The 22,953-nt window shown below is 46.5% G+C and overlaps 1 protein-coding gene across 1 annotated transcript; it reads left to right on the forward strand.

The window, feature by feature from the left end:
* The first annotated feature begins 220 nt into the window (after positions 1-220).
* LOC141920073 (disintegrin and metalloproteinase domain-containing protein 9-like) lies at positions 221-21,470 on the forward strand. Its single transcript, XM_074816755.1, is given in 22 exon segments — positions 221-304; positions 730-911; positions 1,177-1,228; positions 1,230-1,290; positions 2,889-2,983; positions 3,174-3,256; positions 3,344-3,422; positions 3,940-4,016; positions 6,409-6,604; positions 10,015-10,081; positions 10,280-10,287; positions 10,670-10,741; positions 11,318-11,600; positions 13,500-13,605; positions 14,863-14,902; positions 14,904-14,967; positions 14,970-15,046; positions 16,283-16,360; positions 19,429-19,479; positions 19,481-19,541; positions 20,953-21,066; positions 21,141-21,470. Coding segments are annotated over 22 exon segments (2,028 nt in total). The 3' UTR covers positions 21,239-21,470.
* Positions 21,471-22,953: the final 1,483 nt, after the last annotated feature.

Below are 22,953 nucleotides of genomic sequence, written 5' to 3' on the forward strand. Positions count from 1 at the left end.
CAATTTAGCCAGCATTTCTATTTCAAAGACCTACATAAGCCTGTCAACATTACTTCATCCCCTCCAGCAGTCTCTGACCATGGTTCCTCCTCCTTTATGTCATTGCTTTCTGTCTCTTACGCTCCCAAAAAATTCAAAAAAAAAAGGAACAAAGCTATCATGGGTTAAAAGAAAATGTCTCCTGTAAATAAATACCTGGTTAATAGAAATTATGTTCACAATGGTAGAAAATAAAGGGGAGACAGCCAGGAACTGGTTTGAGTCCCACGTAGTTTGCCATGCTTTTGCAAGAGAGAGTAAAGGAGTAAGCAGAGAAGTGGCAAATAAGCAGAGAAGTGGCAAAGTTTCCCATGATACAAATTCTGAAGGGAGGTAAATGTGATTTGGGAAGAGCCGTGGAGAAACGCCGCGACCCTGAATCGCTGGGTGATGGCGCAGTCGCGTGTTGGGGCTGATGAACAAAGGGTAGTGCATGTGCAGAAAGACAAACCAAGGACATGAACTAACGAGTTGGAAATTAGGTGTTACCACTCAGGAAAGGGCACAAGGACAACCGTGGTAAGTCTCTGAAAACAGCAACTCAGCACCATCAGCTGCCTCCGAAATGGAGCAGAATAATCATGAACACTGGGAAGCAAACAGAGGAAAAGCATCATTATCCCACACAGTGACCTGAATCCTCAGAAACTGCACCCACTGATTTTTTTCTCCTCATCCACCTCAAAACAGATAATTTGGAGTTTCTCCTGCCACAAACACACCCACAGCAGCTTTCCTCCAGCCCGGGCTGGCTCTGACCCTTCGTGTGTTGCTCCAATTTTGCTCCTGCAGCCCTACGCTGTGTTCATCGTGCTTTGTCTGCTCTGCTGGGGATCACTGAAGGGCTCCCAAAGGGCTGATCTCTCCATGCGGTTTTTGTCTTCCTTCTGCATTTCAGCACGTTGCCTCTGCTTCGCATCCATGCCCTCAGCAGCATTTCTTTAAGGGCCTGCCAGCCCTTAGCCGAGGAGTCACAGGCGACCCAGGTAGCTGGGAGCCTTCATCCCAGGGGAAGCCCCACCTCACCTGGGTGGCACGTCCAGGAGAAGGGCCTCGTGCCATGAGCCTGGCCATCACCCCCTTGCCCAGCGCCATGCCCCCGGGGGGAAGGAGAGACGGCAAGTATGTGTGACGCAGCATTTTCCCTTTAAATGCTCTGATGGGAAGAATGATGATTTCAGCATTAACAGACCCCTGATTTCTGGAATTCAGTTGTGTGCTGCTGGGAAAGGCACAGGCTGGGCGGGCAGGGTGAGGCTGGATGCCCGTGAGAGCACAGAGAGGACCCAGGTGGAGAGAGGAGAGGAGAGGAGAGGAGAGGAGAGGAGAGGAGAGGAGAGGAGAGGAGAGGAGAGGAGAGGAGAGGAGAGGAGAGGAGAGGAGAGGAGAGGAGAGGAGAGGAGAGGAGAGGAGAGGAGAGGAGAGGAGAGGAGAGGAGAGGAGAGGAGAGGAGAGGAGAGGAGAGGAGAGGAGAGGAGAGGAGAGGAGAGGAGAGGAGAGGAGAGGAGAGGAGAGGAGAGGAGAGGAGAGGAGAGGAGAGGAGAGGAGAGGAGAGGAGAGGAGAGGGGAGGAGAGGAGAGGAGAGGAGAGGAGAGGGGAGGAGAGGGGAGGAGAGGAGAGGAGAGGGGAGGGGAGGGGAGGAGAGGAGAGGAGAGGAGAGGAGAGGAGAGGAGAGGAGAGGAGAGGAGAGGAGAGGAGAGGAGAGGAGAGGAGAGGAGAGGAGAGGAGAGGAGAGGAGAGGAGAGGAGAGGAGAGGAGAGGAGAGGAGAGGAGAGGAGAGGAGAGGAGAGGAGAGGAGAGGAGAGGAGAGGAGAGGAGAGGAGAGGAGAGGAGAGGAGAGGAGAGGAGAGGAGAGGAGAGGGGAGGGGAGGGGAGGGGAGGGGAGGGGAGGGGAGAGATGGCAGGTGGAGGAGGGATGGTGGCAGTTGGAAGTGGGACCGGGGTGCTGGGAGGTGTTGGAACAGGCCCAGGTTGGGGGCAGTTGGAGAAGGGATGGAATGGGATGGGATGGGGATGGGATTAGATGAGATGGGAAAGGATGGGTGGTAGTTGGAGAATAGGTGAGGTAGCCCGGAATGGCTTGAGAGGGAGACAGAGGGGATGGAGCGGGGTGGGGGTACCCCAAAGGGCAGGGTGGAGGAACAGGGGGGGATGTGGGTGGAGGGAGGTGGGATGAGAAGCGGGCAGGGGGATGTGGGAGGCATGGGGCTGGGGGGAATGCACAAGGGGATGTGGGCGGGGGACAGGCTGGGGGATGCGGGCATGGGGACATGTGAGGAGGGACGTGGGGGACAACAGGAGAAGGGAGGTGGGATGGGGGGTGCAGGCTGGGAACACGGGCGGGGGATGTTGGCTTGGGACCTTGTTTGGGGGAAGGCAGAGGGGGGACACGGGCTGGGGGATGCAGCCTGGGGTACTGGGGGGGGTTCTGGGGGGGGGGGGATGCAAGGGCAGAGATGGGGGGACATGCAGGCTCGGAGACATGGGCAGGGGATGCAGGATGGGGACAAGCATGGAGGGACACGAGCTGGGGACCATGGGCTGGGACGCGAGCAGGGGGATGCATGTGGGCTCAGCATCCTGTAATTACAGAAGTCATGTCATTTTTCCCCTTTTTCAAAAATATTCTCTGGAGTTTCTTGCATCCTAAGTTTCATTAGAAGCCAGCAGTAACAGCGAAGAGCTGCTCAACCACCTCCTTTATACTTCTCATTGAAGACAGATGGACTCGCAAAATTTAAAGACACCAAATTTTTCAAACTTTCACTTAAAATCCTTCTTTGGCACTGCAGGGGTGGGAAATCCCTCATTGCCTGGTGTGATTAATGCCCTTTTTTCCCTAAATGCAGAATCTCTTTCAGGTTTTACTGGAGCATCAGGAATCACCTACTCTGAAGTTACAATACCCAGGCGGCTGGAGGCGAAGGATGGGGCCTTCACAGAGGTCATTTGCTTTTGGGGAAACTTTTTCAACCACGGGTCTAGACCATGGCCTCTGCGGGGGCTGTGGGTGGGTGCCGAAGGCAGAACAGGGCAGCAAGACGGCTCCAGCTTCTCAGCCAAAATCAGTCTGTAAATAGTGTTTCCACGGTTGGATTAATTTCTGAATTTAATCAGTGTCTCGGCCGTTGCAGGGGGACGCGTCCTATTTAATAACGGCAGAAGGAAACCACCATGTCGTCCATCCAACGCAGCCTCAAAGTAAGGCTCTTCCCCAGTTTTCCTTCCTCTGTTATTTTTTTTGCACAGGGCCATCTCGGGGAATTAATGGGCCCGTGCCAAGGATTTCTGCTTTGCTTTTCAGAAATTTGATAGCCAAGGACATCCCGGTTTTCACGTACAGTCTGGAGGGAGAGCTGATAACCGAGTTTCCGTATATTCAGGTAAGTTTAGACGTCTGTCAAGGATGCATTGACAGCCAGAACTAAATGACCCTCCTCCTCCCCGCAGGCTCCTTCAAACTTACCAGTGGATCTAAGCACGGGATGGCTTTTTGGTTCTAAAAAAATCTGTTATTTTGACGCCATTTGTTTAAAAAAAAAGGAAGGAAATTGTACAGAGACTGATAAAAACTGGAAAAACAATTTCAGATTGATCAGCGCACTTGATTTCCTCTTCATATTTTTAAAGTTTTTAAAATCATTTTACTCAATGAAAAGAAAAATCGAGAAATCACAAAACACCCCTCTGAAAATTCATCATGATCCAGCAACGAGCTCTCAGGCTCACGCTTTTTCCCTGCTTATCTTCTATGCCTTCCCTTTTTTTGCACGTGAAATACCACTTCTGAAGTGGTAAAGGATGGATTTGGGGAGGTTTTATGTGTCCCTTTACTGATGCAGAGGGGTTTTTTGACCTGAGCGTGGGAGCTTTTCCTGAAAGTACGTTTGCACCTTGCAGGACAACTGCTACTACGAGGGGTTTGTGGAGGGTTCCACGGGATCCGCTGTGTCCCTCAGCACATGCTTTGGGATCAGGTAGGGCTCTTCCCAGGGGAGAACAGGGGGGTCAGTGTCAAATGAACTGGGATGGGGATTTATCTCCCTTTTTAAAGCAGGTACCCTCACTTCTGCGTGTGATGCTTTCTGCTGCGTCTTGCTACTAAAATTCAAATCTTCAAACACAGCTGTGATTTTTTTTTAGCACTACAGATTTTACAGCGTCTCCAGTGTAGATGTTAAGGGCAGATATTTCACAAGAAAACAGGTTTTAATGTAATTTTTGGCCACACAATGGCAGCCAGTAAGCAGGTAGCAGGTTGGACATGCCAAGACAATTCAAAGAATTACTTTGAAAGACAGTAAACTAAACAAGCATTTCTTGAGAAACTTTCCTCTTCAGGTGCACTCCATGTCTGGGATATATTTATTTCTGATAGTGCAAGCTCTGAACATGAGACAGAAAGCAAATGTGTAGGGGCATAAGAATCTCCGGCAACTCAGAATCTTCCAAAACGCTGCATTAAACTGGTGGTCACCCATAACCATCACCAACATCCCTCTTGAAGTCCTCCCTGTAGAACTTAGTTACTTTATAATATTAGTCACAGGGAAAGGAATGCCAGAGTAACCTCTCCGCTGAACATGAAGAGGATATGTAAATGAACCATGCACAGCTCAGCAGTCCTCTTCCTACATTATCCCTCTGCAACGTTACCAAACCCAAACCTTTGATCTTCTGCAGAAATACCAATCCTGGGGAGCAGGAGCTGCTTTTTTTAAAAAGAGATTGTCCTAACTTTGAAAATGTTTAATTATATTTCATATTATTTTCACTGGCTTTCACAGAATCACAGAATCCTTCAGGTTGGAAAAGCCCCTCGGGATCATCGAGTCCAACCCTCAGCCCGACTCTACAAAGTTCTCCCCTACCCCACATCCCCCCACAGCTCATCCAAACGGCCCTTAAACACACCCAGGGATGGGGACTCCACCCCCTCCCTGGGCAGCCTATTCCACTCTCTGACCACTCTTGCTGGGAAACATTTGTTCCTCATGCCCAGTCTGAACCTCCCCTGTTGCAGTTTAAAGCCGTTCCCTCTTGTTCTGTCACTAATTCCCTGGGAGAAGAGACCAGCACCAACCTCTCTACAACGTCCTTTCAGGGAGCTGTAGAGAGTGATGAGGTCTCCCCTCACCTTCTCCTCCTCACACTGAACAGCCCCAGCTCCTTCAATCTCTCCTCACAGGATTTATTCTCCAGGCCCTTCCCCAGCTCGTTGCCCTCCTCTGCACTCGCTCCAGCCCCTCGAGATCTCTCTCGGATTGAGGTGCCCAAAACTGGACACAACCCTCCAGGTGTGGCCTCACCAGTGCAGAGCACAGGGGGACTGTCACCTCCCTGCTTCTGCTGGTCACACTATTGCTGATACAAGCCAGGATGCCGTTGGCTTTCTTGGCCACCTGGGCACACTGCTGGCTCATGTCCAACCTTCCCCGCAGCCATCCACGATTTACAGCATCCAGCTGCACACACTGCACTGGCGTCAAACTCCCACAGAAAGTCTGAACTTCCTTCTCAGCCTGGATGCAGGGGACTCACAGGGTGGGAAATCAACTTTTTTTTTTCCCATTAAAGACCTTGATAAATGCACTAGCACAACTGTCTTAGCAAAGTCTTCCAGGTTTCCAGCTCAGTGTTTTCCTATTGTGATACACAAACCAGTAATTATGAACATTTTAGGACTAAATAACTCAAACTCTGGCAAAACTAAGACCCACTGAGCCTCTCTTATAAGACCAGGCATGAGACTGAGATTTGGTAGGCCTACCTGCACCTTCTTTCTCAAACAAGCACCCCAAAAGTTCTCTAAATTGAGTTTTTTTAGGATGCAAACCTATTAGCAGATGCAGTGTCTACGTGGGGATAAACAGATCTTAAAGACAGATGCTCCTTGGAATGGCCACAGCACAGAGTTTTTATTGCCTTCTCGCTTTCATTTAATATATAACACTCATCTGGAGCATCTTTAATTTTTCCCAAAGCTGCATAATTGCTCGCTCAAGGCTGTCTTATGTATTCTAAACCTTGGGCATAACACTTCTTTCCCAATAGGATCTTTTAGGTGAGTTCCTTGTATCTTCCCACAAGACCCCTGTCCACAGGAGCAGTGGCATTAAAGAGCTAAATCTTTCCATATACCCCCTTTCAAAAAAACCCAAAACCATAAAATACAGGCTGATCCCAATAGTGCTGAACCCCAGAGCTCCTGGAGCTTCTGCCTGTTGGCAAGATGTGCAGGGCTGCCCCACATCTCCAGCCACATTATGATGAGCACCCTGCACCTTGTTTATTTTTGTATTTACTCAATAATTTAAAAAGTCATTTAGCTCACGCCTCTTACTGACTTCTCTGTTTGAAAATTCGCAGTGGAGTTTTGCAAATTGGAGATCTGGGGTATGAAATCGAGCCTGTGGAGAACTCCTCGATGTTTCAACACCTCATTTACCGAAGGGCGTTGGAAGGCGGCTCACACCGACTGTGCCAAGTGCCCGAGGAGCACAAGGACCATCTGCCCAACGACGGAGAATTTGCAAATGGGAGTTGTAAAATCCTTCTTATCAAAGTAAGGATTCCCCATCTGCTCCTCTCGATGTTGTACGTTCGTGTGTATACATACCGGTTATGTTGAATTCTGGGAGTGATCTGATCATAGGGAAAACTTGCATTCATAAAAGCAGGACAGGGGTTTTGCACTGTAAAGCACCCGTAGGTCTGGAAGCAAACAGGATTTCTGTAGAGTGGCGATGCACCATCACATGGCATGGAAACCACACCCACAGCCATGCCTAAGCATCACACTGTGAAATGAAGACCCCATTTAGTTTCTGGAAGAGCGTTAGGTAGCACTTTGTCAGGTGCAGATCATCCTGCCCTGGGTTTGCTTCTCTCTTGAGATCCCTTCCCGCTTGCCAGTTCATCTCACAAACCCTGAAAAAAATACTCAGGTCTTAAAAATGGTGGTGGAAATGAAAGTGGAAGCAGCAAACAAAAATCTTTTTAAGACAGCAATAAAGAGAGGAGTTGACATGTCAGCTCCAGAGGTAAAAGCTGCTGAAGGTTTCAATAAACAAATCTGAAATGATTAATTATTTTCAAAGACAGTTAGATAACGTTTCTAAATAAGCCATGATCAGAAGCTATAGAAGCAATGATTTCAACTATTACAGACTTTCTGTTGTAGAAAATCTATTGACAAACCAGTATTTTACTGCCTGACTCCAGAAAAGGAATTGTAGACTCGTGGACCAGGGCTCTGCATCCAGAGCTCTTCCCTCCCGACCCTCTTCTTGTAGGGCTGCCCCACCAAAGAGCCTGGGAAGGACACGGCTTGGGGGGTGGGATGTGTTCCCGGGCTGTGGGTGCCACCAGCCCCACTGACATCAGGCTTGAGCTCCATCCCATAGGATGATGCAGGTTGGAAGGGACCTCGGGAGGTCTCAGGTTCAGCCTCCTCCTCCATGCCAGGATCAGCTCTGAGGTCAAACCAGGTTGCTCAGGCCTTTACGCAGTTGGATCTTGAAGACCTCCAAGGATGGAGACTGCACAACGCCTCTGGGCATCCTCCTGCAAGGCTTGAATCTTCCTTATTAGTGTGTCAGAAATAGATACTCTGAGGATGCAATTCCCCTTTTCTAGAGAAATCTCTGAGCATCTTCCAGTGCTCTGTCTGTGCCACCTTTCCCTTTGGGAAATTCTTTGGGGCCATGGCTGGGTGTCTCTCTCCCAGCAGTGTTGAGGTCTTGTGAGCACTGGGTAAGGGGAAAGGTTACATCACCTGTCTTACTGACATGACTCCTACTCCTACACCCCATTTGTTTGCTCTTCTTTTCTTTTTCACTCTTTTTGAGCAGCAGAATATTTTCAAGTCTGTTCATCGTGCTTCTCTGATGGAGTTGTCCACAAATCTGCCAGCACGCTGCGTTAGCCACAGGCTCTGGGATAGATGTTGAACAGTTTCTGTTCTGGCTCTGACTCCTTTGGGACCTTATTTAATGCATCTTTATATCTTGGCAAGAAAGATCAACAACTGCTCTCTCTGTGTCTTTAGTCGGTGTTCACCTTACAGTAAGAAAATCTACTGCCCATTTTGTTTAAATTACACTCAAAAAAAGCTTTAGTGATGTCAAAATGCACACATCTGCGGGTTCTTTTCTGTTCATAAACATAGTTTCCATGTTTTCAAAAGAAATTAGATTGTTCTTTCATCATTTGATATTGGATATTACTGATGCGGTTGTTTTCAGAAACACCTTGGTTAGAAAAATAGTTTATTTGCTTTGATTTGCGAATGCTTTTAGAGCTTGTGAGGACGTCTGTCATCGCTGTTCCTGCTTTCAAAAGAGCTGAGATAAAGTGTTATTTTTGTACCTACGAGTGTGGATTATTTATAGCGACAGCCTGGCCTATGCCAGCGTACTGTGATTGCATTCGGTGAAAGAAATAAAGAGTGACATTCAGAGATGCTGCCTCCTGATAATAATATGAAGCATTTAGATGGACGAATTACTTATAAGCTCCCGTGGTGGAAATATAGTTTTATAAATTGCTACAATTTCACTGAATTTGCTGAGAACCTGCCAGGGAAAAAGGATAATTTATAATAATAATAATAATAAAGTGGTATTTGTTCAACAGAGAAGAGAGATGAGTCCCCATGCTTAAAATGACTTAAGCAATAGCATCCTTTTAGCCATGCGTATTTCTGCAACAGCCAAACCATTTAGAAAGTTGTCTTTCTGAGAGAGCAACTCCTCCTCTCTTCTACCACCAAAACGCCTGGGAACTACTCGAGAGAAATGCTAAAATGTCTTCCACATTCCTATCTCAGCCAGCGCCAAGGCTACCACTCAGGCTTTCACAGAATCCCAGAATGATCTCGGTTGGAAAAGCCCTTGAAGATCCTCCAGTCCAACCATGAACCTCACCCTGACCGTTCCCAACTCCACCAGATCCCTCAGCGCTGGGTCAGCCCGACTCTTCAACCCCTCCAGGGATGGGGACTCCCCCCCTGCCCTGGGCAGCCCATTCCAACCTTTGTAGGGTCAACTTCTTTTTCTCCTCGTTACTTGACCAAATCTGCAGATCTTGAACGCCCTCACAGTCTCACTGAGCGCTCACCCTGTCAGAGATGGGACGATGCTGTCGCTGAACAATAACGTGCTCAGAGGAGAAGAACAACCCCCCAGGTGACCCATTAACCAATCTCTACCAGCAATTAATGTGCTGGATGTACAAAATGTAGAAGTCAATGAGCTCTACCCAGTCCAGGACTGAGGGCATCACACCTACGGCAGATTTTCTTTTAACTACAGAGCTGCCCATGCATGAACGTGCAAAGGGCACAAGCAAAAAACACTAAAAACCTTATTTCCAGAGGCTGCTGGATCACAGGTGCAGTACGTGGGGCCTCTCACTGGCTGGGTCGATCAGTGGACACGCTCCCATTTGCTGTAGAACGCAGGTGTGCTGGGTAAAATGAAGCAAAACTAAGAGTTGATTGTAGCAGCTCTCGTATGGCTTGAAGAATTTCAGTTCAGGACCAGTTTTTATCTGCAATTATCTCTTTAAGCCTCCTGGTTTCTTGCACCGAGCTGCTTGATGCAGGCAGCTCATGCTGACCCCACCCAATTCTCCCTTTGACACAGCTTTTGTGGTGCCAAATTTAATGATTAAAAAAATGGTCTGAGCACGTGCAGAAGTCTGCAGCTCGTGATTCAACATGAGTAATGCCAGGTAATCCCCCTGCTACCAAGAAAACCCCACCTACAGCTGTGTTCTGTCTCTGAATCTCTCTGCTCTCGCCCTGATTACTCATTACGCTCATTAAATCTTCCCTAATGCATAAGTGCTCTGTGTTCTTGTACTTAAGGGAAATTCTGGATTAGTTTCAGTAACACCACTTTGCTTTTTTGCAATGCAGTGTAAGCTTTAAAGCTCTTGAACATATCTCAGTAACCACAGTGGCATTTCCAGGAGGTTCCTGGTCTCCAGATCCTGCCTGTGCCCACCAGATACTTGGAGCTGGCTCTGATCACAAAGAGCTGGTGAGGATCAAAAATTATCAGAGAGAGATCTCAAGGTGCTGGAGCGAGTGCAGAGGAGGGCAACGGAGCTGGGGAGGGCCTGGAGAATAAATCCTGTGAGGAGAGATTGAAGGAGCTGGGACTGTTCAGTGTGAGGAGGAGAAGGTGAGGGGAGACCTCATCACTCTCTACAGCTCCCTGAAAGGACGTTGTAGAGAGGTTGGTGCTGGTCTCTTCTCCCAGGGAATTAGTGACAGAACAAGAGGGAACGGCTTTAAACTGCAACAGGGGAGGTTCAGACTGGGCATGAGGAACAAATGTTTCCCAGCAAGAGTGGTCAGAGAGTGGAATAGGCTGCCCAGGGAGGGGGTGGAGTCCCCATCCCTGGGTGTGTTTAAGGGCCGTTTGGATGAGCTGTGGGGGGATGTGGGGTAGGGGAGAACTTTGTAGAGTCGGGCTGAGGGTTGGACTCGATGATCCCGAGGGGCTTTTCCAACCTGAAGGATTCTGTGATTCTGTGATTACTGCCATGCTGCGGCCGTTGCGTTACAGCAGAGGCAATCCTCGGCGTTCAGCATTGTAACATAGACCTTCTCCCCTTTCAGTTTAAAGTTAACAACTCCAGCGAGACACGGATGCTACATCTGTTCATTTCCATAAGCAACCTCCTGAACACGGCAAGTTTTAACGACGTGGTAATTACAATCATCCTTTGCTCCGCTGGCTGGCTGTCTAACCCGCTACCCTGGGAAACGGATGAACAATCTGTGCCTGGCTGCAGCTTCTCTACTAGGAATCGATGTGTTCCTCAACGGTATAAAACCCACTTCAACTGTTAAAAAATTGCTTCAAATAGGAGTGAAGTCAGTTTAAAGATAATTTTTAAATCAACCCTTTAAAATACTTGATTGGGAATATGCATTATTGTCATTAAATGCTTTCTGGTAGCTCATTACGGTCTCCCTCCTTCACCTCCTTCTTGAGTCCTCCAAAACAGTTTTCATCTTCTGCAGCTTCTGTGTGAATTCACCGACAAGGTGCCAGCGCATCACCCGTGAGGCACTCGAAAACCAGCTACACAGAAAGCTCCATTAAATTAATACAATTCACAGAAATAAACAGCACGCTCAGCTCTTCCCACTTGAGCAAGGAATTTGTTCTTGCACGAGCAACGCGGAGACGAGCGCAGTGCCCGGGGTCACTGCAGGCCCCACGGTCTGTGGGGGGTGATGCAAACTCTTGCTCTCTTCCAGGTCTACAAGCCCATGAAGCTGCAGATCGTCATCAGCGCGATGGAGATGCGGACCAGGACGGGCCAGGTGACGACCAGCCGCAGCCTGGCCCGGATGCTGCAGGTTTTTGCTGTGTGGTGTCACAGGGATGCTGTCAGTCACATTAATTACGACCATATCCAGTTACTGCTGTACGAGTCCTGCGTTTTAATCACTCAGATCACGTACCTGCTCCGGGGAGATAAGCAGGAAGCAGGAATATTTTCTTCTCTTTCTTCTAAGTTTTATATATATATGCTGATAAGTCTTTTGTCCTGGTGATATCTCGTGGAAAAAAAATGTAACGGTTTAATCAGTCCATGTACTAATCAGCACATATTTGTCATGTAAATTGATGTAAGAATTCACTTTTCCATTTCACTGCCCTCTTTTATATTTTTCCACACGTGTACACACACAGACGATACAGCTCATTTCCAGTTTTGATACAGTTGTCTGTAACTGAATTATTTTAATTTCATTTTTAGTTTTTACTCATTTTTATATATACAAGCCACTCAATATTTAGATATAATAATTCATTGTTATATGGTTTACAACTCACTATTTCAATTAAACCTTTTTGCTAGGACATGGGAGTTAGATCTCAAACTGCAAGACATTTAATCATTTACTTCACTTACTTGTTTTCTAAGACCTAGCACCTTGTTTCTGTTTTGTCTGTTGCCTTTTCCTTTATTTGGAGGGAAAGAAACCTTCTGCATAGTAAAAAAATATATCTCAAAATTTATTGAAGCCTTTTTTTCAAATTCTACATATTGTATTGCCAAATCTTTTAAAAATCATTTCAAATAATTATATTTTATGGAAATAGCCTACAGGCCACTCTTCCCTTTAAAGCAGGGAGGAAGCCAATGAGTTTATTTCATGGACTTCAGGGTAAACATAACAGAAACGAAGATGTGCTGGACACAGTCATTGAGATGACTTTTACACCTTTGAAAGCAACCGCAATCTATAATTAGTGCATTTAATTTCCCCCAGTTCAAACCTGAAGCATGCACGTGATTTTTCTGAATACCCGCCCACTTCCTCCTTCAGATTATTTCAGTTCCGTAGGAAGTAACCAAACTTCCCCAGCGCACGTGTCCTGAAGCTGCGGCAGAGCGGATCTATTCCGCGCTCCCTCGTTAGTGACAGCACTAATACCCATCATGACCCGAGCTCGATGGTTCTTTATGAACATACAAAAGTCTTCTGTAAGTAAAACAACAGTTCCTCTATGATCTACCACATTTATGAGAAGTTTGGAGTCTCTGGGAACTCCTGCACATGAAGACGCAGCATTTCTCATGTAAGGCATTGCTGGGAAAGGCAAGGATGTTGATAAGGCAGAATATTTTGGTAAGGCAGAATATTTTTGTCATCATTTCAACCTGGGACACCAGAGAAATTGTCACACGAGCATCTACACGGTGCCAGCGTGGCCAACAGCAATCCCAGCCACCTCTGCAGGACAGCTGGGACATCTGGCAGCTGTTTTTACTTTGAGAGCATTTTGGATGCTTGAAAACTTAAAAAAACACCTGATGGGAGGGATGGGAGTCCTGCATTGACCACAGGCTCTCCATCTTCTCCCTCAGTGCTCTGGTGCTCTTATACAACACTTGGTGAATGCAAAGATGTTCTGAAAAGAATGGGAATCCCCTGGGTTGGAAATGGTTCTGCCTTCCTGAAATCCAGATCTCCGAGCTGTTTCTGACATCTAAAAGGAATCAGTGTTGCTAATACTGAATATAATGGTGGTGATTCTGGTTTCACAGTAAATGTAAGATGTACTGATTCTAACAGCAAGATAGACTTAAAGAAAAAATAGGTTTGGTGAAAGATTTTAGGCTTTTAATCCAATTTTATGCTCCATGTTGTTCTGTTTAAATGACCATGGTCCATTCTGATCATTGGTTGATCTCTTGGTGGCAAATCTGTTCATTTAGCCACTTCATTCTCACATTGACTAGTCTGGTGCAAAAGAGGACCAAAACCAAAAGAATAGGTGAACACAAAATAAAAATGCCCATAAAACATGGCAGGTCGAATGCAAGCTGTGGTTGACTAGATCTTCATGTCAGAAAAAAAGCACAAAAATCATCTGGATGGTCCCTGCCTTTCCGTGAACATCTCCTTTTGCTCTCTCGCTCTGCAGCCATCCACCTCGCCCCGCTGAGCTGCTTCAGGCAAGTAAATGTTCAAGGTGACTGGTGTGGGAACTGCGGCTCGAACGGGACGTCCTACACTAAATGCCTGGAAGAGTGAGTGCTGGCTACTGGTGGTTACTGGTGTCGCAGTCCTGCCAGTAGCCAGGCAGGACTGGGACATCACTCTCGTGCATTTGTGTACAAGGCATACATGTTTCTAAGGGGTTTTCAACTTGATTTTTTTTTGTTGGGATTAGGCACAACGAGAGGCAAAAGCAAAAACGGTATTGGGAAAAGGAGCGCAGCTTTTTGTATGACTTGGAGGCTCTGCTAGGCTCTTCTGGGTGGTTTTTATAGATGAAGGAGTGATGGACGAGCATTCTGAGAACCTGTCTAACAGTCAAAATAGGGAAAAAAAGCACGTGGCAACGGGAGGAATTTGAGGCAGTGTTTCTTTAGGCTGGGTTCTCCTTGCACTTTACTTTCAACCCCGAAAGTTAAGTGATGACAGTTTTCTTTTTTAAGGAACTTACACATTTTTCTTCTTTTTTTTGTCCAGAACAGCCTTAAATCTTATCTCCCAGGATTAACGGAAGTTCAGTGCATGATACTTTCCAGCTTTCTCACAGTAAGGGGTCATCCCATCACCAGGCAAGGGCTCTGATAACGGCTTCAGTTTGATAATGTTCTCTACCCCATTTTCTCCTGTAGCGTTAATTCTTTCCATGTCGTTGCAGCAGTCATCAGTCAGTGAAAGGCATCTCTACATAGGACACTGTTGTGGCGTGCAGTCCCTCAACCTTTGCAGTCATCAGTCTCCAAGCTCTCCTCTGCGGTCCCATCTTGAGAGCAGGACCGGCTGAGAATGACCCACATTTGAGTGTGGATATGGACAATCACCCAAAAGGAAGGAGATTGTTTACCAGGACCTTGGAGATTTGCTATCCCTATGCATATTAACATTCACTCAAAAATACGTGCTTGCTAGTACCTAACTTTTCTTCATGCTTGCACTTTGACAGTTCACCAAAGAGGGGGACGTTGCTGTCACTAGAGACACCAGGATGAAAATTCAGAATTTATTTCTTATTTTCCTACTGAGCAGCACCTGAGCTTCACTGTGGCCAATTCTGGGCAGAGAGATGAGTTTCTGAATAACTACACCCAATTCTTTCTGGCATAAACAGCACTGTTTCTCATACAAGATATAAAATGGGCAAAGCACATGAAAAGTGGGGGGGTCAAAAAGTGAAACAAAAGTGTCGCTGCAGCTTCTGGAGAGATACGCCAAAGGGTGTGGACCAGCACCATGGCTCACCACATCCTCAGACATCTCGACAAATGCTGCAGCAGTGTGTTTGTCTCTCCCAGGAACGTCCTGTGTGGAAGAGTGCAGTGCATTAACATTTTAAAAAGTACCGGTCAGGCAAGACGGTGAGACCGTGGTTCAGACTACCGAGAACGATCAGCTCTGCTGGGACTCGACTTTCACCTGGCTCCAGACACTCCTGATGAGGGATCTATGAAAGATGGCACATCGTGCGGTAGAAACAAGGTTGCCCTTAGAAAGCTGGGAGGATATACAAATAGTACAGGACAGAGACTAAGTGGAAGGATTTTGTTCCTAAAGGAGATGTTCTTGATCTCTAATATAAACCCCATAGTGCCTTAAAACCTCCTTTAGCAGATGAAAAATAGCAAACATTGGTTTTGTGGGGTTTTTTTTTACCTCAGACTAAATGGCTAACACAATAGCTGCTGGGTTTTTTCATTAGAAGGGAAAGGCAACAGATTGTGCTTTTTCTTTTGAAGGCACTAACCAAAGTCAAAGTTTATTTGTTGTACATACAAAAGAATTTGAAATGTTGGTCCAAGAATAGGACTCACTTCTTCCCTTTGACCCACACAGAAGACCAAATTCCTGTCAAGCTGGTGACATACTAAAGGATGAGTTTCCTGCTATTACATGGCAGGGAAAATATTCCTAAGAAAACCAGAAGTGCTGAGTTCCACCAAAAGGGAAGGAGCTGCTGAGTGCTGGCTTTGGTAGAGTTCTCCTTTCAGGAGACATGGGTTTCTCACCACCAAAAGCAAACATTATTCCAAAAATAACAAATTTGCAAGGTAAAAAGTTGAAAATAGATCTCCTTCATTCTCCTGCACAGAGGACACGTGTTTGTGTCTAGGAGACACGATGCTCCAAGTTATTCACTGGGCAAACAAAACATCTTCTGTAGTTCCAAGTTCTTGTTCACGGTGTGGACTGGACAGGACAAGACCAGAGTTCCTGAGCCACAAACTGCCAAGAGCTGGAGAGAATGTGGGAAAACAGCATTTTATTTATGTACAAAGATCAGGATGGTTGTGCAGGGTCATGCCAAGAGTCCATCCAGCCCAGAATCCTCCACCAGTCTCCAGCAGGTACCTAGGGAAGGGTATGAACACAGCAGGCACATATGGTACGTCCTATTGATACTGGCACCACCTTCAATTATTTTCAGCTCTTAATTACTCAGTTCCTGAGGTAGAATTGATTTCTGTGCATTTCAAAACCCTTAATGGGTTTCTTTGGTCTTCCCTTTGCTTTGTCTTGAACCTTGAACTCGAGATCATTTCATGCTCCCCTAGTGCTTGTTTGGAGAACGAAATGTCGTGAAGGAAATTAAATGAATGACTGAAAAGACTTGGCCCGCTGTTTCTCACTACTTTTATCCCTATTCACCACTCAGTGCCCTTTCCTAGTATCTGACATTTCATCATTTCACCAATAAAATTCTGCCATTTTCTGCAGATATGTATGAACACGACAGGTGTCACCGCAGCTTTTCTCAACAATGATTGTAGGGAGAAAAAATGCAATGGCAGAGGGGTAAGTAGAAAACATCTAAGTATCCTTTGAAAAGTAGAGCATATGAAGTGTAGATTTGTCTCTCTAAAGCAGTATTAGAAGCCCAGAATCATTCCTGGTTCAGCAGCACAGAGATTATTTTGATTTTCACCCACGATTGTCCTCACAGATTCTGCTCTGGCCAGCCACAGCTCTTCAGAGCAGTTCATTGGTTGCTTTTACCATTTTAATTCTTTGTTCCCTCAAATATTGTGAAAACCAACTTCCACATCATAACGCTTCATCCTTCATTGCGTCTGTCAGTTCCACTGAACTTAAACTAGGTGGAGTTGGAGAGATCTTCTAAAAAATGCATGCTCGGTTCTGTAACTTCACTTCCCTTACAAATACCACGGAAATGGCAGATTTTGTGCAACATTGGCTGCACTCAGTCTTACGTAAAAGCTACATTTCCAATATTAATACTGGCAGAATTATTTTGCATGTGGATTTTATTACTTCACTTCCAAGGCTTCGAGGCTTGGATGAGCGCACGCTTTGCTGGGTAAAAAACTGTCTGGATGGCCGGGCCCAAAGAGTTGTGGTGAACGGAGTTAAATCCAGTTGGCGGCCAGTCACGAGTGGTGTCCCCCAGGGCTGGGTTTTGGGGCCACTCCTGTTGAACATCTTTATTGATGATCTAGACGAGGGGATCGAGTGCACCCTCAGTCAGTTTGCAGATGACACGGAGTTGGGTGGGAGTGATGATCTGCTCAAGGGTAGGGAGGCTCTGCAGAGAGACCTGGCCAGGCTGGAGCGATGGGCTGAGCCCAACGGGGGGAGTTTCACTAAGGCCAAATGCCGGGTGCTGCCCTTGGGCCACAACAACCCCCAGCAGCGCTACAGGCTTGGGGAGGAGTGGCTGGAGAGCTGCCAGTCAGAGAGGGACCTGGGGGGGATTGATTGATAATGAGCCAGCAGTGTGCCCAGGTGGCCAAGAAGGCCAATGGCATCCTGGCTTGTATCAGCACTAGCATGGCCAGCAGGGACAGGGAAGGGATCTTACCCCTGTGCTCGGCACTGGTGAGGCCGCCCCTCGATTCCTGGGTTCAGTTTTGGGCCCCTCACTCCAAAAAGGCCATTGAATGACTCGAGCGTGTCCAGAGAAGGGCAACGGAGCTGGTGCAGGGTCTGGAGCACAGGTGTGATGGGGAGCGGCTGAGGGAACTGGGGGGGTTTAGTGTGGAGAAGAGGAGGCTGAGGGGAGACCTCCTGGCCCTCTCCAACTCCCTGAGAGGAGGGTGCAGAGAGCTGGGGATGAGTCTCTTGAACCAAGTAATAAGCGATAGAACAAGAGGGAATGGCCTGAAGTTGTGCCCGGAAAGGTTTAGACTAGATATTAGGAAGCATTTCTTTACAGAATGGGTTGTTGGGCGTTGGAATGGGCTGCCCAGGGAGGTGGTGGAGTCCCCATCCCTGGAGGGGTTGAAGAGTCGGGTCAACTTAGCGCTGAGGGATCTGGTGGAGTTGGGAACTGTTAATGTTGGGTTGATGGTTGGACTGGATGATCTTCAAGGTCTTTTCCAACCGAGACAATTCTGTGATTCTGTAGATGAGCAGATCTGTCTGGTTGTTAGTGTGGATACTAAGGGAGAATATTGGGAAAATTTGCCATTATTGGTCCTTTATCTGTAATATTGCCAAGGACCAGTAAGAAAAGGTACTGGCAGGCTGTCAACCTGTAATTGGAAGGGTCTGAGGTCTGGTTTTCTTCTGCTCTGTCACCAGCTGTAGGTGGCTGAGTCCATCAGAAGTTATGTTCTTGGCAACAGTGTTCTCAAAGTAGTTGGAATAATCATGTCTTTTTGCTTTTCTCCAGAGAGAAGGGTTATAACCCCAAAAATGCAGGCTTTTTTTCTTGGGAAGCAGTTCTCCAAACTAAACAAACACACACAATAATTAATAATTATTGCTCTATATGGTTTAGGCTGCACAAGTGAGTGAAGAAAGCTAGACTCAACCCTGCCTCCCCAGAAGAGAGAAAAATGTTACTCAAAGCAGAGACGCTATGTTTGGGTGGGAAACTGTCACTACCTACACAGGCGTGTAAATTTGAGATGTGGGGGAGCAGAGCGATGGGTCCATACTATCAGATAATAACCCTAGCCTAGGCTAATAAGAAATAATAGGAAAAATAATAGGAAAAAAATAGGAAATCAGCCATTGAGCAACTAAAGAGGGTTAGGGAGCTTGCTTCTGCATCACCTCAGTGCGTGCCACTGACACGGCCTGACCGCAGACCCAAAACCAGGGTGGGAGGCCCAGGGGAGCTCTTCCCTCTGCTCCTGGTCCACAGTGAGGATGCTCGGGCTGTCGGTCAGCCCTTGCTGCACCCCGTCAGAGGTTCGGCTGTTACGGACCATGAGGGAGAACGGAGGAACGCAGGAGGTGAGTAATCCAGCCCAGACAGGACAAATAAATGTGCAACCAAGGGAGTCACGGGCCTACCTTGCAGGAAAAAAAAAGTAATTTTTGAATCACATGAAGGTGGCAGATTCATTTTGGACATATTTGTGAAATATGCTGTCAAGACAGAAATAATCAAAGCATTCACAAGTGCAGGGTAGCTCCGCAATTAACAAAGACTGCAAAAACACTTTCCAGCTCTGAGATTAAAAATGGCTTGAGAAATGCGGAAAGCACTCTACTAAGTTGGAGAAAGGCAAATAAAACCATCTTTCACCTTCTATATGCTGTCACCTCTTCCCCGCTGTGTTTGTAGCACCTCTTCCCACAGGACCATCACCCCAGCGATGGGTCGGGAACTCCCACTGCCCTCACTTCGCACACACCTAACGACCGGTACAAGCCGCACAGCCCACGACAGCCTGTGACCAGGGGCACCAGGCTATCACCTTTGCACAAAACACGTTGAACATTTCCACAGCGGCAGCTAAAGCAGAGTAACAAATTGATCTTAGGACATGGATTTCATCCAGCTCGTCTCTGCTGTGCTTGCCAACAAGCTGTGCTAGCAGCGCATTGTTCAGAGAAACGCAGGGCCAACTCATCATTATTTTTCATGCCATAAAATAGGTGTTTTCTTTTAGGTGTGCGACAATAAAAGAAACTGTCACTGCGATTTTGGATGGGGCCCCCCTGGACTGCACGCTGGAAGGATTTGAAGGCAGTGTTGATGGCAGACCACCTCCTTCCTGGCACAGTGAGCGTGGAGGGAGAACTTCTGCACACCACACTGCCTGTCTTAGCTTTATTTTTCCTTCAACAAGTTCAGCAGTTCTCCATTTATACTTTCAGACCACCTTAGGCTTTGTCAAGGCATCTCTTTGTCCCTTGCTATTTAGCCCTGTCAGGTTATTTCTTTTTCTCTTATCTCGCTTTCTTTTTTATCATTCCAGCTGCGCTTGCTTTGCCTGACTCTATCAGACCATTCTCAGGGCACTCACACAAACTGCAGATCGATCCCATTAAGCACAGGGGCCAAACACAGCACACGGTTCATTAAGATGGTTTACGAGGGGTGTCTTCTGAGCTCATCAAAACCCTCTCAGGAGAATCTTCCTCTCCTCTTAACACAGATATCCAGCAGAGCTCTAGTCCTGAGAAAACAGGACATAAATAAATATGATCCTGGCGTGTACCTCTGAGACGTATACTTCTGATTTCATACACCTTAGGTGTTGTAACTTGCTGATTTAAGAAATACCACACAGTCACCCAGCACAAACCCATCAGCACCTGACAGCCTTCAAGCTCTTCCCTGACCCTCTTTGCTCATTAGTTCTGCTGCTGACGAAGAACTGTTAGATCTTTCTGCTGTTTATTTGACCGGGCAAAACGGCACGTTGCTCAGGCTGTGACGGGCCCACTGGCACTGCAGAAAGACAACTCTTTTGAGCAGGTAACAGTTTATACATCAAATAAGCTGCTTTTTAAATAACAACCCATTGTGGTATTTCACCTGCCTGCGTGGAGGGGAAGGTACCTGAGCAGTAACATTCTGCTCTTCTCAATCCATGGAGAAAGTCCCATGCCAAGTTTTAGGCTTCTGTTAGGGTCTTCTTAGTGGTTGCTTAGGTGAGCTGGGAGGAGTCAACCCATTTACACTTTCCCTATGAAAAAACTCTCATACTTGTTTATCCATACACTAACTGCACATCGCAGCCTCGGTCGTTAGCTGAAGCAGGCATTTTATCCTTCAGTGCTATGCTTGGATATTTCTCCGTCGGCATGTCCTCATCCAGGAACCCCACCAGAAGCCTTCCTGCTCATTCATTATGTCCTCCAACTCCTTACCACACAGTCCCAAAGACTCCTGGTTTCCAGGCCTACAGAGCAGCACTTCAGCCTCTGCACTGCGTACCTCAAGGCTTTTTGCTGTTTCTCAAAAAGATAAGAACGCTGATAGCTCCCAAGTAGCAGTGGTGGAGGTGCCTTGGAGACCCAACCCAAGAGCAGAAGGGAGGGAGCACGCAAGCGAGCAACCGCTCGTTTGGGGTTGAGCACGGGCACTAACGAATATCTGAACACACGTGACAAACCGCTGTTTCAACCAGTGTTTTGTTGTGCCCGGCGTGCACGGAGCGTAACGCTCTTTCTTTCTCTTTTTCAAGTGCTGAGAGTCATAAGGAATATGGGCAAAGCCGCTAGAATGCTTTTACTCCTCTTGATTTTGGCCTTTTTGCTGTCCCAAGAGGGTTGCCACTGCTCAGTGGATCCGAAGGCAGGTAAAGCTCCACTGATCTTTACATCACCTGGCAAAACTGAGGCACATTTAACAATTTTTAACCAAAGTTCTCAGCATCCCATGAAGGGCCTTGCTACGAGTTCACGGGGCAATGCTGGCCACCTCTTCTGCAAACCAAGATCCTCTTGCTTCAAAGACAACCTGCAGGATAATGCAATGAAACGTGCTCTGATCTGCGACGACAGCTTTGTCACAGCTCCCTCTTAGCCACAAACGGCAGCCACAGCTTAATAGTTTTCAATCCTTTCCGGCATTTTTTAAAAGTTTTCCACAGAAATTTTGAAATGAAAATTGTTGTCTAGCTTCAGGATAATTTTTCATAAAGTTCAGCTTTTTCTAAATGGCTCTTCCTTTTTTCTCTTTTGGAGTGTTTAATCCCATTTTTTTTTTTTACCTTTTCCTTTCATTTTCACATTTCTCATTCACTGGAAAATGCAATCAAAAGTTGAAAAAACAAAGATTTTTAAATAGTGTGCAGAGGATAAACACCCTGTTTTATCCTCTTACTGTTTTGCACATTTTTCCCAGGTCAGATGGGTTTATAAGCTTAACTGAAAGAATATGGGAATGTGACTGCAGACAGGGAGAATGTTCAAAATCCCAAACCAGAAAATGAACGATGACATTCCCCTCACTGATCTCTGCACATCCACATGCTTTGGATTTGCTGGGCTAATTTGTTCTGCCAAGAAGTAGGAAAAACCACACGGAGGTTTGTTCTGCTCTCGTCTAGTACCCAGCTACCTCATGTACCCCCAATTTAGGTATCTCTACCCCATGTTATAGTTTCCAGAGCAGATATAATAAACGCTTTCCCCTTACCACGGTGATCTGTGGTATCTCTGAATCTTAGGTAAGAGACACTATTCAACTTCATAGTTCTATTTTCTTGTCATTTCACAGACCCATGTCAGAGAACACAATTTCAAAAAAAACCCCAACAATATTTCTCATAAGTTACTTGTCCATAAACTAAAGCATCTTATTCTGCATTAAACCACTATCCAAAGTTCAAATTCACTGAGTACTTTATGTTATAGGTGGCAACTTAGAAGACAGGAAAAATATCCTAATACCACTTCTCTGAAAGAAGTGTGTTCTCCCGTCTTCAATTTAAAAATGACATTCTCAAAGGGGTTTGGAGAACTTTAACTTCTCAGTACTTTCCAGATATCTTTGTCATTTTTCAGTAATTCTTGCTCCCCCAGTTCCTTCCGTGCAAGTTGAGAGCTGCCAGTGAGGACACCCAACAAGTGTGCACAGCATACCTGCAGAAAATTGTTTTGGTTTATGTCATAAACATAACATAAATAAATATAATATAAACAAATACAATATAATATAAACTTGTAAGTCTAGGGTAAAAATACCAAGTTCCTATAAATAGAAGTGCATTCAGACTGCCTCAAGAGCTGGCATTAGCACGACGACACAGCTGAAGAAAGCACAAACAAAATACCAGTCCTTGTCAGGAAAAATAAGAATTTTGTCTACACTGGGACAAGTATGAGATCTCTCCCAAAATGAGCAATATGAGATGACAAACATCACAATGTCCTGGCAGGGAGCTGCCAGGCAGGAGGGTGAAGTTCAAGCCTCCACTCTGGTCCTGGCCGTGGGGCTTTTCTGAGGTGCCTGCCGCGGTTCAGCAAAGCTGCTCTATCCTCCAGGAATCTGGTTAATCCAAACTACGTCAGAGTTGATGGAGTTTCATCAGATCAACTTTTCCAAGGAAAAGCTCCCAAAAAAAAATAATCCTGCCTCTTCTAGTTAGAAGAGCAGAAGTAGACAGATAATGAACCAGAAAACAGGGATCACCCATCCAGGAGGCCCAGAGAAGAGCCCCGGGGACAGAAACTCATGGTCT

Source organism: Strix aluco, chromosome 2, assembly GCF_031877795.1.
Source record: "Strix aluco isolate bStrAlu1 chromosome 2, bStrAlu1.hap1, whole genome shotgun sequence".
Classification (NCBI taxonomy): Eukaryota; Metazoa; Chordata; class Aves; order Strigiformes; family Strigidae; genus Strix; species Strix aluco.